Genomic DNA, 16,947 nt, shown 5'->3' with positions numbered 1-16,947 from the left:
TTAGTGCATGCATTGTAGATTCTATGTTCTCAGAACGTGCTGCCTTCCAGTAATTTATTGTTAATACTGGTGTTTTTGTGCATAATACACATTTTGTATATTTAAAACATTTTAGTACATGTATTTTTCTTATCAATTACATGCATCCTTCTGTAGGCAATTTAGAACTGTATCTATAGAAAATGCTGAGCATGTGTACTTGGATTTCTAATCACAATGTACGTTACATTCATGTACTTTACTTTCCATATTGTGGTCAGTATAGTCTGTTTTGACAGACCCTGCTAATTGCATATAATTTATATGTTAATTGCTATGTCCTGCTACCTGCAGACTTGTATCTCTAAGGATACCTTGAGACACTTCATATTGTTAATATATGCATCAGCATGTATTGTTACTCTCCATACACTCAGACCCTGTCTAGCTTAATATTTAGATACCTAGCTCCACAAGCTGAGGACCTAAAGTTTGAATCTAGATGTAGATGCTTTTCTCATTTTTTTTTTATATATGTGTTTTGCATATCCTTTTTATTATGCATACATTTTCTGATGTAATGTTTCCTCAGTTCTCCAGTGGTTCTAGGGCGGAGCAAAGGCTGCAAACCAGGAATCCTAGTTTATTCCAGGGCACAGGGGATTCAGTATTTTGCGTTAATTTATTTCACTCTACCTAACAGATGTTTAGGGTACGCACCAATATACAGCAGTATTTAAAAGTGTACTTTGGCTCAGTTGTTTGCGTTCTAGAAGGACGCAAAGCGAGGGTTACCACTAGATTTTAGAACCTCCGGGGGTGATCCGTCGAGCTCTTCAGTTCTGGCCCCTACTCTAAATCATCCTGATTTAATTGCTCAATATCTCAGCTGGCCTTTTACACTTCTCAAGGAGGAACTCACATTCTTTTAGCCATACAAGAGTTGGTTCTATCTGATCTCGTGATATCCAAAAGTTGGTGGAAACGGCACACCTTTTCTTATCTTTTTCCAGTGGGGCACGGAGTGACAGACTTGCCAAGTCTCCTCAATATCCAAAAATTCAAAGACTCCAGCCTCCACAATCAATAAAAGACCTTTATTGCTTTACATATAGGGTCCCAGCAACATATACAATGTTTCAAGCCTGCAATAAGCTCTTAGTCATGTACACTTTAATTATACAGGTTCCTGCCTTTTATACCTGCACCTGTTGTCCATTAACCCATTCCATGAAAACACAACTATTGCAACAGCGGCATCTTGTGGATGCAAGTCATATTGCATCAATATTTATTTCTTTTTTTTTGTATTTTTCAAATGGAATAGGTAAGTGACATCTATATAAAAAAAATAAAAACAACATAAAAACCTATATATACAATTAAAAGAGGAGCATGAAAATTTGACCAACTAGAATAATTCACAACATTAGGGGCTAGTGTATAGAATAAATATTAAGAAGGGCAATACTTTAAAGTTTAATTTTAAATCTAAATTTCTCATTTAGAGTCTAATTGTTAACCAGATGACTAAGAGCCTATTGCATGCTTGAAACGTTGTATATGTTGCTGGGACCCTATATGTAAAGCAATAAAGGTCTTTTATTGATTGTGGAGGCTGGAGTCTTTGAATTTTCTATCTGATCTCGGGCAGAGGAAAATCTCTTCACCCTTTTTGGTAATTTCTTTCCTGAAGTGATTCCAGGGAAGTAGTCTATCTTAGTCACCAGTCGGTTTATCAGAGGTTTGGTTACTCAATTGAAACACTTTCAATTGCCTCCTTTTACAATGATGTCTCCTGGAAAAGTTGGCTCCATAGCTCAGGGGTTAGATCTCGGTGGGGTATGATGCCTTTAACATGCAGAATCTATTGGCTTTCAGGTTTTTAACTATCATCATCATGACATGCACATACTGCCATGGGTTGGGGATAATGGTGTATCTCACATCCTGTCATGGTCAGAGGAAAATGGTTGCACTTTGTCAACCGTTCACCTCCAGTAGTGCACTATTGGTTAGCACACTAGCTCAGTCGTCCGTCAGTCCATCTTGGGGAATGGTCTCTTCATCAGGACATTTTTTATTTTATTGTCCAAAAGTTGGGTCTCTCAGAAATCGATCTAATGGTGTCTAAGTTGAATCACAGACTTTAAATAGGACACTCAAGTCAAAAAATGTCATGATTCAGAAAGAGCACACAATTTTATTTTTCAATCCAGCTTTTGAAAAGTGCGACAACATTACATATAAATTAGTGTTACATCATGAGTCACATAGCCATGAGATTCAGAATTGCAAAATGAACAAAACTTCTCTCTAAGCTGCAAAAACCTGATATAGTTTTCAAATGTCCTCAGAGCACAGTCAGCTTGTCACACTTTGAGTTTCGAGCTTGCTGCTGCAGACAAAATTGCCTGCAGCTATGCTATAACTAAACAATTATGTAAATGAAGGCTTACATAGTTTACATCAGGCGTGTATTTTGTCAAATCATCTTAGGTCAACAGCTCACATTATACATACATCTGTGATTAGTTGAGTACCTGATGTGGTCACCCATACGGGTGTAACGATAGAAAAGGAATAATGGGGAGCAAGAAAGGTGGGACATAGAGAAGAGGGAAAGGAGGAAGACAAAGGAGAATGAGAGAGAGGGAGGGGAAAAGAGAGAAAAAAGGAGTGGGAGGAGTGGATCAGGAGAACGGGTACCCTGGGGTGTCTAGGGGATGACTTCTTGATGTTCTCATAAAGGTCGGGGCTTGTTAAGTATTTCAAAGACCTTTACCCTCCCAAGTTAGTGTCATCATTTCATGTGTGCCTATTTTGCCAGCTTTAAGGTAGTGGTATCTTTCAAGCCTCAGGAGCTCTCACACCCTGCCTCTCCACTCCTGTAGGTTACGGGAATGCTGTTCTTTCCAGTGCACCGGTATTAGGCCTTTTGCCCCGTTTAACATCAACAGGAAGAGCAGATACTTATCTTCCCCAATTATCTTAAATAAGTCGTGATATATCAATGTTGGTAGGTCTAGGGGGGATTATGACCTTCAGTAGTCTGCTCATTTCTCCCAGGACCTCATCCTAATATGGACGGATATGTGGACAAGTCCACCTAATATGGATGAGTGTACCCTCCTCCACACAGCCTCTCCAGCACCTCCCACTCGTGTGGGGATATATTTTCCGGAGCCTATAGGGAGTTAGGTACCACCTGCTCAAAAGTGTGTAATGCGTCTCCTAGATACGTACTGAGACAGATGCCTTTTTTGCTCTGTCAAAGATCTTAAGCCAGTCTTTTAAGTCTATTTCCTGTCCTAAGTCGGTCTGCCAAACATGTGCGTACGTAGGAAGGGTGGGTACCTCCTTTGTCAGTAGGAGTTTATATAACTGTGATACCAGGTGGGTAGGGGTCTGAGACCCTGTGCATAGTACCTGAAATAATGTCCTGTGTCTTGTCAGGGAAGGCCTCTCTCTGAAGAGCACACAATATTAAGAACCTTTTTAATTTACTTTAATTATCAAATTTTGCACAATCTTTTTATATGTATACTTTCTAAGGTACCAGCTCTTACTGAGCGTGTGCACAAGCTCACATGGTATATGTATACTAGTATGTAATTGGCTGATGTTTTTTAAATGACACAGAAGGCTGGCAAATGGGAGAAAAGTTAAATTTGCAAGAAAACAAATCTTCTGCTTTTGTGAAATCAAGAGTAAGTGTAATTGCATTGTCTTTTTTATGCCAGTGTTAATTATGCAATTCTACTGTATTTAGTGGTCCTTTTAAGCATGTTGCACAAGATCAAGTAATCTAAAGCTCTCCTGATAGATGATCTATTCTATCCCTGGAACTTTCAACTGCATATCTGGTTCCCCATTTGTCTTGCTTCCTAGAGTCATTAGAATAATCTAATAGGAGTCAGCCTCAGTGATCTTAATAGCACTGGCTTGGCCTTGCAGTAGATGGTATGCGGATCTAATACACATGTCATCTGCTCATCCTCTAAAGAAGGATCTTCTGAGCCAAGGTCCATTATTTCATCCAGTCCTTAAGTCTTGAAATTTTATAGGTCCGGGTTGAAGCCTAATTTTAAGAATAGAGGTATTTTTCTTTGTGTTATTTCTACTCTGGAAGTTTTTTTTCTCTTGGTGGCCTTCTAGTGTGTTTTCATGGAATTCATTTAGCATTCCTAGAGTTTGTCCGAACAATTTTTCTCCATTGGATTCGAAATTTGGTTCTTTCAGTGTTGCTATATTGCTCAGAAAATTATCATTCCCTCTTTGGGTTCAAACCCTTCTAATTCTAAAGTATAGAAGCTTCCCAATTTGGATATGGTTAGAGCCTAAACATGTACCTTCTGGCTACAAAGGATTTTAGACAAACTTCTAGTCTATTTTTTAATTTTTCAACTTCCAGAAAAGGTCAGTAGGCATCTGTGGTTGCCTTGGCTTTCTGGCTTAGACAGTCCATTTGTAAGGCTTAATTAGTTGCAGGAAGACAGATGCTCAAAAGGATAACTGGCTATTATATTTGGTCTGTATCTACTTCCTGGGCTTTCTAGAATGATTCTTCTTTGAAACAGCTTTGCAGGGCACCCTGGTCTTCTCTTCATACCTTCTCCATATTATATTTTCATTTTGATGTTTATGCTTCATCCAAAGCTGTTTTGGCAGGAAAGTTCTTCAGGCAAATAGGAAATGCCTTCTTCCTGTCCCACCCATCCTTAACACAGAATCTCAGCTTGGGTATAATATCCCACTTGTTATGGATACCTGTGGACTCTCATCTTACAGAAGAAACCTAAATTTATGCTTACCTAATAAATGTATTTATTTCTGTATGATGACCGTCCATAGGACTTTTTGTACATGGGCAACAGTTTTTATTTACACATCTTAACCCTGCTTTTTTTGTCTTTCCTTCCTTTTTATGTCACTGCTTGGAGGGGAGAGGAGGTGGGAGAGATTAAAGCTCTTGTGAGGGTTTTTTACTTCCTCTTAGTGGCGGGGAATATATCCCACATGTTATGGATACCTATGGAGTCTCATCATCCTGAAAGAAAGAAATTTATCATTTAAGCTTAACTTTAGTTTTTTCTTTTTCTTTTATGGTTCAGGTAGAGTATACAATTTTAAACAACTTTTCAGTTTACTTCTATTAACTAATTTGCTTTGTTCTGTCTTTAGCCTTTGTTCAAAAGCATACTTAGGTAGGCTGGAGAGCAGCAGTTCACTACTGGTAACTAGCTGCTGATTGGGGCCTGTACATATATGCCTCTTATCATTGGCTTTCTAAATGTGTTCAGCTAGGTCCCAGTAATGCATTGCTGCTCCTTCAATAAAGGTTACAAAAAGAATGAAGAACATTTGATAATAGAGGTAAATTGGAAAGTTGTTAAAAATGGTATGCTCTTTCTGAATCACGAAAGAACATTTTTGGGTTTTATGTTCATTTTAACCTCTAAAATAACTCACTTTTGGGTTTTATATTGTTTTTAACCTCTAAAATGACTCACAAAAACCTAATAATCTTAAAGGGACATTGAAGTCACCTTTTTCACATAAAATGTTTTTGTAATGCTTTTTCATGTACATACACATTGTTGAAGTACAATTTTCCTTTGTGGTTTTTCATTGTGTCTATTTCTGTAATAAATTGTATTCTTTTAATATGACCTGCTTTTTTAAAAAAAAAAAATAATCAAATGTATGTAGTGACAGTAATTGTGATCTATTGCATAGAGTTAGTCTAATGTTTATTTCTCCAACATTGGTGTGTCCGGTCCACGGCGTCATCCTTACTTGTGGGAATATCTCTTCCCCAACAGGAAATGGCAAAGAGTCCCAGCAAAGCTGGCCATATAGTCCCTCCTAGGCTCCGCCCACCCCAGTCATTCTCTTTGCCGTTGCACAGGCAACATCTCCACGGAGATGGTTAAGAGTATGTGGTGTTTAGTTGTAGTTTTTTTAATCTTCTATCAAGAGTTTGTTATTTTAAAATAGTGCTGGTATGTACTATTTACTCTGAAACAGAAAAAGATGAAGATTTCTATTTGTGAGAGGAAGATGATTTTAGCAGACAGTAACTAAAATCGATTGCTGTTTCCACATAGGACTGTTGAGATGAAGTAACTTCAGTTGGGGGAAACAGTTAGCAGACTTTTCTGCTTAAGGTATGACTAGCCATATTTCTAACAAGACTGTGTAATGCTGGAAGGCTGTCATTTCCCCTCATGGGGACCGGTAAGCCATTTTCTTAGTTTCAAACAGAATAAAGGGCTTAATATGGGCTATAAAACTGGTAGACACTTTTATGGGCTAAATCGATTGCTTTATTTGGACATTTTATACATGTTTATGCTGATAATTCACACTAATAAACTTGGGGAACGTTTTTTAACGTCAGGCACTATGTTAGACACCTTTTCCAGTCAGGAAGGGCCTTCCCAGTTGTAGGCTGAGCCTCATTTTCACGCCATTACTGCGCAGTTGTTTTTGAGAGCAAGACATGCAGATGCATGTGTGAGGACCTGAAAGTAGTTGGAAAAGTTCCTAGAAGGCATCATTTGGTATCGTATTCCCCTCTGGGCTTGGTAAAGTCACAGCAAAGGCTGTAGCTGGGACTGTATAGGGGTTAAATCTGTAACCGGCTCCGGTTTCGTTATTTTAAGGGTTTATTCAGTAATAAAGTGTGCTCTGTTTAAAATTTAAAGAGACAGTAACGGTTTTGTTTTAAAACGGTTTTTGTGCTTTATTGACAAGTTTAAGCCTGTTTAACATGTCTGTGCCTTCAGATAAGCTATGTTCTATATGTATGAAAGCCAATGTGTCTCCCCCTTCAAAATTGTGTGATAATTGTGTCATAGCGTCCAAACAAAGTAAGGACAGTACTGCCACAGATAATGAAATTGCCCAAGATGATTCCTCAGATGAAGGGAGTAGACATGGTTCTACATCATCTCCTTCTGTGTCTACGCCAGTTTTGCCCACGCAGGAGGCCCCTAGTACTTCTAGCGCGCCAATGCTTATTACCATGCAACAATTGACGGCTGTAATGGATAACTCCATAGCAAATATTTTATCCAAAATGCCTGCATATCAGAGAAAGCGCGATTGCTCTGTTTTAAACACTGAAGAGCAGGAGGGCGCTGATGATAATTGTTCTGTCATACCCTCACACCAATCTGAAGGGGCCATGAGGGAGGTTTTGTCAGATGGGGAAATTTCAGATTCAGGAAAAATTTCTCAACAGGCTGAACCTGATGTTGTGACATTTAAATTTAAATTAGAACATCTCCGCGCACTGCTTAAGGAGGTGTTATCTACTCTGGATGATTGTGACAACTTGGTCATTCCAGAAAAATTATGCAAGATGGACAAGTTCCTAGAGGTTCCGGTGCACCCCGACACTTTTCCTATACCCAAGCGGGTGGCGGACATAGTGAATAAGGAGTGGGAGAAGCCCGGCATACCTTTTGTTCCCCCTCCTATATTTAAGAAATTATTTCCTATGGTCGACCCCAGAAAGGACTTATGGCAGACAGTCCCTAAGGTAGAGGGGGCAGTTTCTACTTTAAACAAGCGAACTACTATTCCTATCGAGGATAGTTGTGCTTTCAAAGATCCTATGGATAAAAAATTGGAAGGTTTGCTTAAAAAGATTTTTGTACAGCAAGGTTACCTTCTACAACCCATTTCGTGCATTGTTCCTGTCACTACAGCAGCGTGGTTCTGGTTCGAGGAACTAGAAAAGTCGCTCAGTAGAGAGACTCCATATGAGGAGGTTATGGACAGAGTTCACGCACTTAAGTTGGCTAACTCTTTTATTTTAGATGCCGCTTTGCAATTAGCTAGATTAGCGGCGAAAAATTCAGGGTTTGCAATTGTGGCGCGCAGAGCGCTTTGCTAAAGTCTTGGTCAGCGGATGTATCATCCAAGACAAAATTGCTTAACATCCCCTTCAAGGGTAAAACTCTCTTTGGACCAGAATTGAAAGAGATTATCTCAGACATCACTGGGGGAAAGGGTCACGCCCTCCCACAAGATAGGCTTTTCAAGGCCAAGAATAAGTCTAATTTTCGTTCCTTTCGTAATTTCAGGAACGGACCGGCCTCTAATTCTGCATCCTCTAAGCAAGAGGGTAATGCCTCACAGTCCAAACCAGCCTGGAAACCGATGCAAGGCTGGAACAAGGGTAAGCAGACCAAGAAGCCTGCTACCGCTAACAAAACAGCATGAAGGAGTAGTCCCCGATCCGGGACCGGATCTAGTGGGGGGCAGACTCTCTCTCTTTGCTCAGGCTTGGGCAAGAGATGTTCAGGATCCCTGGACGCTAGAAATAGTTTCTCAGGGTTATCTTCTGGAATTCAAGGAACTACCCCCAAGGGGAAGGTTCCACATGTCTCACTTATCCTCAAACCAAATAAAGAAACAGGCGTTCTTACATTGTGTAGAAGACCTGTTAAGATGGAAGTGATACACCCAGTTCCAATGACGGAACAAGGAAAGGGATTTTACTCAAATTTGTTCGTAGTTCCCAAAAAAGAGGGAACCTTCAGACCAATTCTGGATTTAAAGATCCTAAACAAATTTCTCAGGGTACCATCGTTCAAAATGGAAACCATTCGAACGATTCTACCCACTATCCAGGAAGGTCAATTTATGACTACCGTGGATCTAAAGGATGCGTACCTACATATTCCTATCCACAAAGATCATCATCAGTTCCTAAAGTTCGCCTTTCTGGACAAACATTACCAGTTTGTGGCCCTCCCATTCGGATTAGCCACTGCTCCAAGGATTTTCACAAAGGTGCTCGGGTCCCTTCTAGCGGTTCTAAGACCGAGGGGCATTGCAGTAGTACCATACTTGGACGACATTCTAATACAAGCGTCGTCCCTTTCAAAAGCAAAGGCTCATACAGACATCGTTCTGGCCTTTCTCAGATCTCACGGATGGAAGGTGAACATAGAAAAAAGTTCTCTGTCTCCGTCAACAAGAGTTCCCTTCTTGGGAACAATAATAGATTCCTTAGAAATGAGGATCTTTCTGACAGATGTCAGAAAGTCAAAACTTCTAAGCGTTTGTCAAGTTCTTCATTCTGTTCCACGTCCTTCCATAGCTCAGTGCATGGAAGTAGTAGGGTTGATGGTTGCAGCAATGGACATAGTTCCTTTTGCGTGAATTCATCTAAGACCATTACAACTGTGCATGCTGAAACAGTGGAATGGGGACTATACAGACTTGTCTCCAGTGACTCAAGTAGATCAGAAGATCAAAGATTCACTCCGTTGGTGGATATCCCTGGACCACCTATCCCAGGGAATGAGCTTCCGCAGACCAGAGTGGGTCATTGTCACGACCGACGCCAGTCTAGTGGGCTGGGGTGCGGTCTGGGAATCCCTGAAAGCTCAGGGACTATGGTCTCGGGAAGAGTCTCTTCTCCCGATAAACATTCTGGAACTAAGAGCGATATTCAATGCTCTCAGGGCTTGGCCTCAGCTTGCAAAGGCCAGATTCATAAGATTCCAATCAGACAACATGACGACTGTTGCGTATATCAATCATCAGGGGGGAACAAGGAGTTCCCTGGCGATGAAAGAAGTAACCAAAATAATACAATGGGTGGAGAATCACTCCTGCCATCTATCTGCGATCCACATCCCAGGTGTGGAAAACTGGGAAGCGGATTATCTGAGTCGTCAGACATTCCATCCGGGGGAGTGGGAACTCCACCCGGAGATTTTTGCCCAGTTGACTCAATTATGGGGCATTCCAGACATGGATCTGATGGCGTCTCGTCAGAGCTTCAAGGTTCCTTGCTACGGGTCCAGATCCAGGGATCCCAAGGCGACTCTAGTGGATGCACTAGTAGCGCCTTGGACCTTCAACCTAGCTTATGTGTTTCCACCGTTTCCTCTCATTCCCAGGCTGGTAGCCAGGATCAAACAGGAGAGGGCCTCGGTGATCTTGATAGCTCCTGCGTGGCCACGCAGGACTTGGTATGCAGACCTGGTGAATATGTCATCGGTTCCACCATGGAAGCTACCTTTGAGACAGGACCTTCTTGTTCAGGGTCCATTCGAACATCCAAATCTGGTCTCCCTCCAGCTGACGGCTTGGAGATTGAACGCTTGATTCTATCAAAGCGTGGGTTTTCAAATTCGGTGATTGATACTCTGATTCAGGCCAGAAAACCGGTAACTAGAAAGATTTACCATAAAATATGGAAAAGATATATCTGCTGGTGTGAATCCAAGGGATTCCCTTGGAATAAGATAAAAATTCCTAAGATTCTTTCCTTTCTGCAAGAAGGTTTGGATAAAGGATTATCTGCGAGTTCTCTAAAGGGACAGATTTCTGCTTTATTTGTCTTACTACACCAACGACTGGCAGCTATGCCAGATGTTCAAGCATTTGTTCAGGCTCTGGTTAGGATCAAGCCTGTTTACAGACCTTTGACTCCTCCCTGGAGTTTAAATCTAGTTCTTTCAGTTCTTCAAGGGGTTCCGTTTGAACCTCTACATTCCATAGATATTAAGTTGTTATCTTGGAAAGTTTTGTTTTTGGTTGCTATTTCTTCTTCTAGAAGAGTTTCAGAGTTATCTGCTCTGCAGTGTTCTCCGCCCTATCTGGTGTTCCATGCAGATAAGGTGGTTTTGCGTACTAAGCCTGGTTTTCTTCCATAGGTTGTTTCTAACAAAAATATTAACCAGGAGATAGTTGTACCTTCTTTGTGTCCGAATCCAGTTTCAAAGAAGGAACGTTTGTTACACAATTTGGACGTAGTCCGTGCTCTAAAATTCTATTTAGAAGCTACAAAAGATTTCAGACAAACATCTTCTCTGTTTGTCGTCTATTCTGGTAAAAGGAGAGGTCAAAAAGCGACTTCTACCTCTCTCTCTTTTTGGCTTACAAGCATCATCCGATTGGCTTACGAGACTGCCGGACGGCAGCCTCCTGAAAGAATCACAGCTCACTCCACTAGGGCTGTGGCTTCCACATGGGCCTTCAAGAACGAGGCTTCTGTTGATCAGATATGTAAGGCAGCGACTTGGTCTTCACTGCACACTTTTGCCAAATTTTACAAATTTTATACTTTTGCTTCTTCGGAGGCTATTTTTGGGAGAAAGGTTTTGCAAGCCGTGGTGCCTTCCGTTTAGGTAACCTGATTTGCTCCCTCCCTTCATCCGTGTCCTAAAGCTTTGGTATTGGTTCCCACAAGTAAGGATGACGCCGTGGACCGGACACACCAATGTTGGAGAAAACAGAATTTATGCTTACCTGATATTATTTTCTCTAACTACAGTCACCACGGTACCATATGGTTTCTCCTATATTTTTCCTCCTGTCCGTCGGTCGAATGACTGGGGTGGGCGGAGCCTAGGAGGGACTATATGGCCAGCTTTGCTGGGACTCTTTGCCATTTCCTGTTGGGGAAGAGATATTCCCACAAGTAAGGATGACGCCGTGGACCGGACACACCGTTGGAGAAAGTAATTTATCAGGTAAGCATAAATTCTGTTTTCGTTAATTAAGGTTTAAGTGACATACATGTTTTTTTAATACAAATTTGGTTAGTCACAGAACACTAAATGTGAACTTTAGAGTTTGCATAAATAAAAACAGGTTAAAACGTTTTAGCAAAATTTACCTTTTGGTTTATTATATAGATTTCAAAATGTATGTAATGACTTTCCACAGAGTGTAAATGAAATGTAAGCTATAGTTTGATGTTTCTTCTGTCCTCTCCAGTTTGCTGTTTCTCTTGGTTATTGGGACAGCTTATTTAGAAGCTCAAGGAATATGGGAACCCTTCAAAAGACGTCTTTCATTTGAGGCGTCAAATCCTCCTTTTCACATGGGCAGGCCTTTTGACCTCAGGAGGATTGTTGGTATTTCATCTGAAAACAAGTAAGCAATACAATATTTTGTTTAGGTAGCCATTTAAATCTCCCCTAAATCATTAAAGATGATGTAAGCTTGTATAATATTGTAATGAATGTATTGTATGTTGTGTGCACTGTTGTTCATTGCACAAATAGATCTCAGATGAAGGCGTATGTCCTTCCATTGCCCAGTCCTGTAGCAAAATTTGCAGCTATATAATCCTATGCTCTAACAAATAAACACTTTATGTTCTTGAAGATTCTTTACAACCATTTGATGTAACTGAATGGAAAAGAGCCAAGAACCAGTTAGTAAATGTATTAATATGCTTTGAAATAAATTCTAAACAGCAATGAATATACTTTTCTGTGGCAACATTCAAGAATAAAATAACAAATAAGATCATCAGTATTTCAAAAAACAAGCAAATCAATATATTTGTGGAATCATTCATAGTCCAACATACTATGTACTTCTCTGCATCATGTATATGTTCATTTTTTATTTATTCACAGTTACTAATTATTTGTATATTTTTAGCTATTCACTTAGGGAGACTTAATTTGCCTGTGTATTATCCTATCAGCATTTATTTTTTGAGGGGGGGGGGTCATGCTGGGGAGGGGCAATTAAGATTAATAAGAATTTGTTGTACAGTTACCAAAAAGGCACATTTCAAATGATGTAGCATTACATGTACATCCTCTATATGCTTTAATGATATAATCTTGATTTAATTAATATTTTAGTTTTTATGATATCTGTATTTTCTTGTTCTAGCTTTAATTCGCTTTCATCAGATTCAAATCACAACTCTAGCAGAGGACTTTATGCTGGCAATAACTCTTCCAGGGCAAGTGCTGGAAATCATAAGCTTTGTAATCCTCCATCAAACTTGCATACTAGTAAGAGCCCCTCCGATGTGGAAATAATCAGAGCAAAGAATAGCTCCAGTACAGCAAGCAGAACAACTTTACAGGCAAATGTTGCACAACCAGCTTGCAAAGCCCCTTCATTTGCTCCGGATTCAAACACAATTGTTCAAAATCAAACTATAGCCAAGCGGACTCGTGGAGCAAAAATGAGCCAGAATGTGATACAACCACATAATCAGGTCTTACAGGAGCAGCTTACATCCACACAACCACCAGTAGTGCCTCAGCCAGAGCAGCCAACAGAAGTCCCTGGGTCAAGGACAGTGAACTATGATTCCCATCCTGAATGGATTGCTGGCAACAATGCCAGACACAGCTCTGATGATTCAGATATAACTAGTCTTATGGAAGCAATGGACAAAGATTTTGACCACTCAGAAGCCCCTATTACAGATGTGTTTACAGAACAACCACCATCACCAGCAGCAAAAAATAAAGGTAAAAGGGTTGGGGTAGTTGGCTATGAATACCAAGTTAAAAGGACACTACACAATTATGCATAGTAGCACAACTTTGCAATATTTTTATTTTGCTCCTTTTTCTGCAATATAAAGGGAAAGTGTACTGTAATTTTCTATTGTTAAGTGTATCCAGTCCACGGATCATCCATTACTTATGGGATATTAACTCCTCCCCAACAGGAAGTGCAAGAGGATTCACCCAGCAGAGCTGCTATATAGCTCCTCCCCTAACTGCCATTACCAGTCATTCTCTTGCACCCAACGAATAGATAGGATGTGTGAGAGGACTGTGGTGATTATACTTAGTTTCATACCTTCAATCAAAAGTTTGTTATTTTATAATAGCACCGGAGTGTGTTATTCCTTCTCTGGTAGAATTTGAAGAAGAATCTACCTGAGTCTTTCTATGATTTTAGCCGGAGTAGTTAAGATCATATTGCTGTTTCTCGGCCATCTGAGGAGAGGTAAACTTCAGATCAGGGGACAGCGGGCAGATTAATCTGCAAAGAGGTATGTAGCAGCTTATTATTTTCTGACAATGGAATTGATGAGAAAATTCTGCCATACCGATATAATGTAAACTCAGCCTTAAATGCAGTAGCAGCAACTGGTATCAGGCTGTCATGTATGTATATTTTACACTTCAGTATTCTGGGGAATGGCACTTCACTGGAATTATACTGTATGCATAAAACTTTAGCCTAATTTGCAGGGACTAGCAACAGGCTTTTTAATAACACTCAATTTATTAATGTTAAACGTTTTTTGCTGGCATGTAAAATCGTTTAATTTTCTGAGGTACTGGGTGAAAAAATGTTTTGGGCACTATTTTTTTCCACTTGGCAGTCGTTTTATTTAATTTATGACAGTTTACTGATCTCTCTCACTGTTATGTGTGAGGGAGAGGGGCCTTTTTTGGCGCTTTTGCTACGCATCTAAAAATTCAGTCAGAAGTTTATTGTCTTCCCTGCATGATCCGGTTCATCTCTACAGAACTCAGGGGTCTTCAAAACTTGTTTTGAGGGAGGTAATCACTCACAGCAGAGCTGTGAGATTGTAGTTGACTGTGATAAAAAAACGTTTATTTCTGTATTTTTTTTTTTTTTTTTTTTCTGCTATCAGGGTTAGTTATCCTTTGCTAATGGGAGCAATCCTTTGCTAAAATTGTGTTTTTTTACAAAGATTTGATGCTATAACTTTTCAGTTTATTAATTTTCAACTGTCATAACTTTTTCTGTGCTTCTTATAGGCACAGTACGTTTTCATATTATAGTAAATTACTTGAAAAGTATTTCCAAGTTGCTAGTTTATTTGCTAGTGTGTTAAACATGTCTGATTCAGAGGAAGATATCTGTGCTATATGTGCTAAAGCCAAAGTGGAGCCCAATAGAAATTTATGTACTAACTGTATTGATGCTACTTTAAATAAAAGTCAATCTGTACAAATTGAACATATTTCACCAAACAACGAGGGGAGAGTTATGCCGACTAACTCGCCTCACGTGTCAGTACCTGCATCTCCCGCTCGGGAGGTGCGTGATATTGTAGCGCCGAGTACATCTGGGCGGCCATTACAAATCACATTACAGGATATGGCTACTGTTATGACTGAAGTTTTGGCTAAATTACCAGAACTAAGAGGTAAGCGTGATCACTCTGGGGTGAGAACAGAATGCGCTGATAATATTAGGGCCATGTCAGACACTGCGTCACAATTTGCAGAACATGAGGACGGAGAGCTTCATTCTGCGGGTGACGGTTCTGATCCAAACAAACTGGATTCAGATATTTCAAATTTTAAATTTAAGCTGGAAAACCTCCGTGTATTACTAGGGGAGGTGTTAGCGGCTCTGAATGATTGTAACACAGTTGCAATACCAGAGAAAATGTGTAGGTTAGATAAATATTTTGCGGTACCGGCGAGTACTGACGTTTTTCCTATACCTAAGAGACTTACTGAAATTGTTACTAAGGAGTGGGATAGACCCGGTGTGCCGTTCTCACCCCCTCCGATATTTAGAAAGATGTTTCCAATAGACGCCACCACACGGGACTTATGGCAAACGGTCCCTAAGGTGGAGGGAGCAGTTTCTACTTTAGCTAAGCGTACCACTATCCCGGTGGAGGATAGCTGTGCCTTTTCAGATCCAATGGATAAAAAGTTAGAGGGTTACCTTAAGAAAATGTTTGTTCAACAAGGTTTTATATTGCAACCTCTTGCATGCATTGCGCCTGTCACGGCTGCAGCAGCATTTTGGTTTGAGTCTCTGGAAGAGACACTTGAATCAGCTCCATTAGATGAGATTACACACAAGCTTAAAGCCCTTAAGTTAGCTAACTCATTTATTTCAGATGCCGTAGTACATTTAACTAAACTTACGGCTAAGAATTCCGGATTCGCCATTCAGGCACGCAGAGCACTGTGGCTAAAATCCTGGTCAGCTGACGTTACTTCTAAATCTAAATTGCTTAATATACCTTTCAAAGGGCAGACCTTATTCGGGCCCGGGTTGAAAGAAATTATCGCTGACATTACAGGAGGTAAAGGCCATGCCCTGCCTCAAGACAGAGCCAAACCTAAGGCTAGACAGTCTAATTTTCGTTCCTTTCGTAATTTCAAAGCAGGAGCAGCATCAGCTTCCTCTGCACCAAAACAGGAAGGAGCTGTTGCTCGCTACAGACAAGGCTGGAGACCTAACCAGTCCTGGAACAAGGGCAAGCAGGCCAGGAAACCTGCTGCTGCCCCTAAGACAGCATGAATCGAGGGCCCCCGATCCGGGAACGGATCTAGTGGGGGGCAGACTTTCTCTCTTCGCCCAGGCTTGGGCAAGAGATGTCCAGGATCCCTGGGCGTTAGAGATCATATCTCAGGGATACCTTCTAGACTTCAAATTCTCTCCCCCAAGAGGGAGATTTCATCTGTCAAGGTTGTCAACAAACCAAATAAAGAAAGAGGCGTTTCTACGCTGCGTACAAGATCTTTTATTAATGGGAGTGATCCATCCGGTTCCGCGGTCGGAACAAGGACAAGGGTTTTACTCAAATCTGTTTGTGGTTCCCAAAAAAGAGGGAACTTTCAGGCCAATCTTGGATTTAAAGATCCTAAACAAATTCCTAAGAGTTCCATCGTTCAAAATGGAAACTATTCGGACAATTTTACCCATGATCCAAAAGGGTCAGTACATGACCACAGTGGATTTAAAGGATGCTTACCTTCACATACCGATTCACAAAGATCATTACCGGTATCTAAGGTTTGCCTTTCTAGACAGGCATTACCAGTTTGTAGCTCTTCCATTCGGATTGGCTACGGCTCCGAGAATCTTTACAAAGGTTCTGGGTGCTCTTCTGGCGGTACTAAGACCGCGAGGAATTGCGGTAGCTCCGTACCTAGACGACATTCTGATACAAGCTTCAAGCTTTCAAACTGCCAAGTCTCATACAGAGTTAGTACTGGCATTTCTAAGGTTGCATGGATGGAAGGTGAACGAAAAGAAGAGTTCTCTCTTTCCACTCACAAGAGTTCCCTTCTTGGGGACTCTTATAGATTCTGTAGAAATGAAGATTTACCTGACAAGACAGGTTAACAAAGCTTCAAAATGCATGCCGTGTCCTTCATTCCATTCAACACCCGTCAGTAGCTCAATGCATGGAGGTGATCGGCTTAATGGTAGCAGCAATGGACA

The 16,947-nt window shown here is 40.6% G+C and overlaps 1 protein-coding gene across 1 annotated transcript in view; it reads left to right on the top strand.

Moving 5' to 3' along the window:
* TMEM131 (transmembrane protein 131) overlaps positions 1-16,947 on the top strand; it is a 550,079-nt gene that overhangs the window by 458,363 nt on the left and 74,769 nt on the right. The window contains 2 exon segments of the mRNA XM_053707713.1: positions 11,731-11,889; positions 12,646-13,238. Of these exon segments, the coding sequence (XP_053563688.1) occupies positions 11,731-11,889; positions 12,646-13,238 (752 nt within the window).

Source organism: Bombina bombina, chromosome 3 (genome assembly GCF_027579735.1).
Source record: "Bombina bombina isolate aBomBom1 chromosome 3, aBomBom1.pri, whole genome shotgun sequence".
Taxonomy (NCBI): Eukaryota; Metazoa; Chordata; class Amphibia; order Anura; family Bombinatoridae; genus Bombina; species Bombina bombina.
The sequence above is the reverse complement of the archived record's forward strand: the minus strand, read 5'-3'. Positions and strand labels throughout refer to the sequence as shown.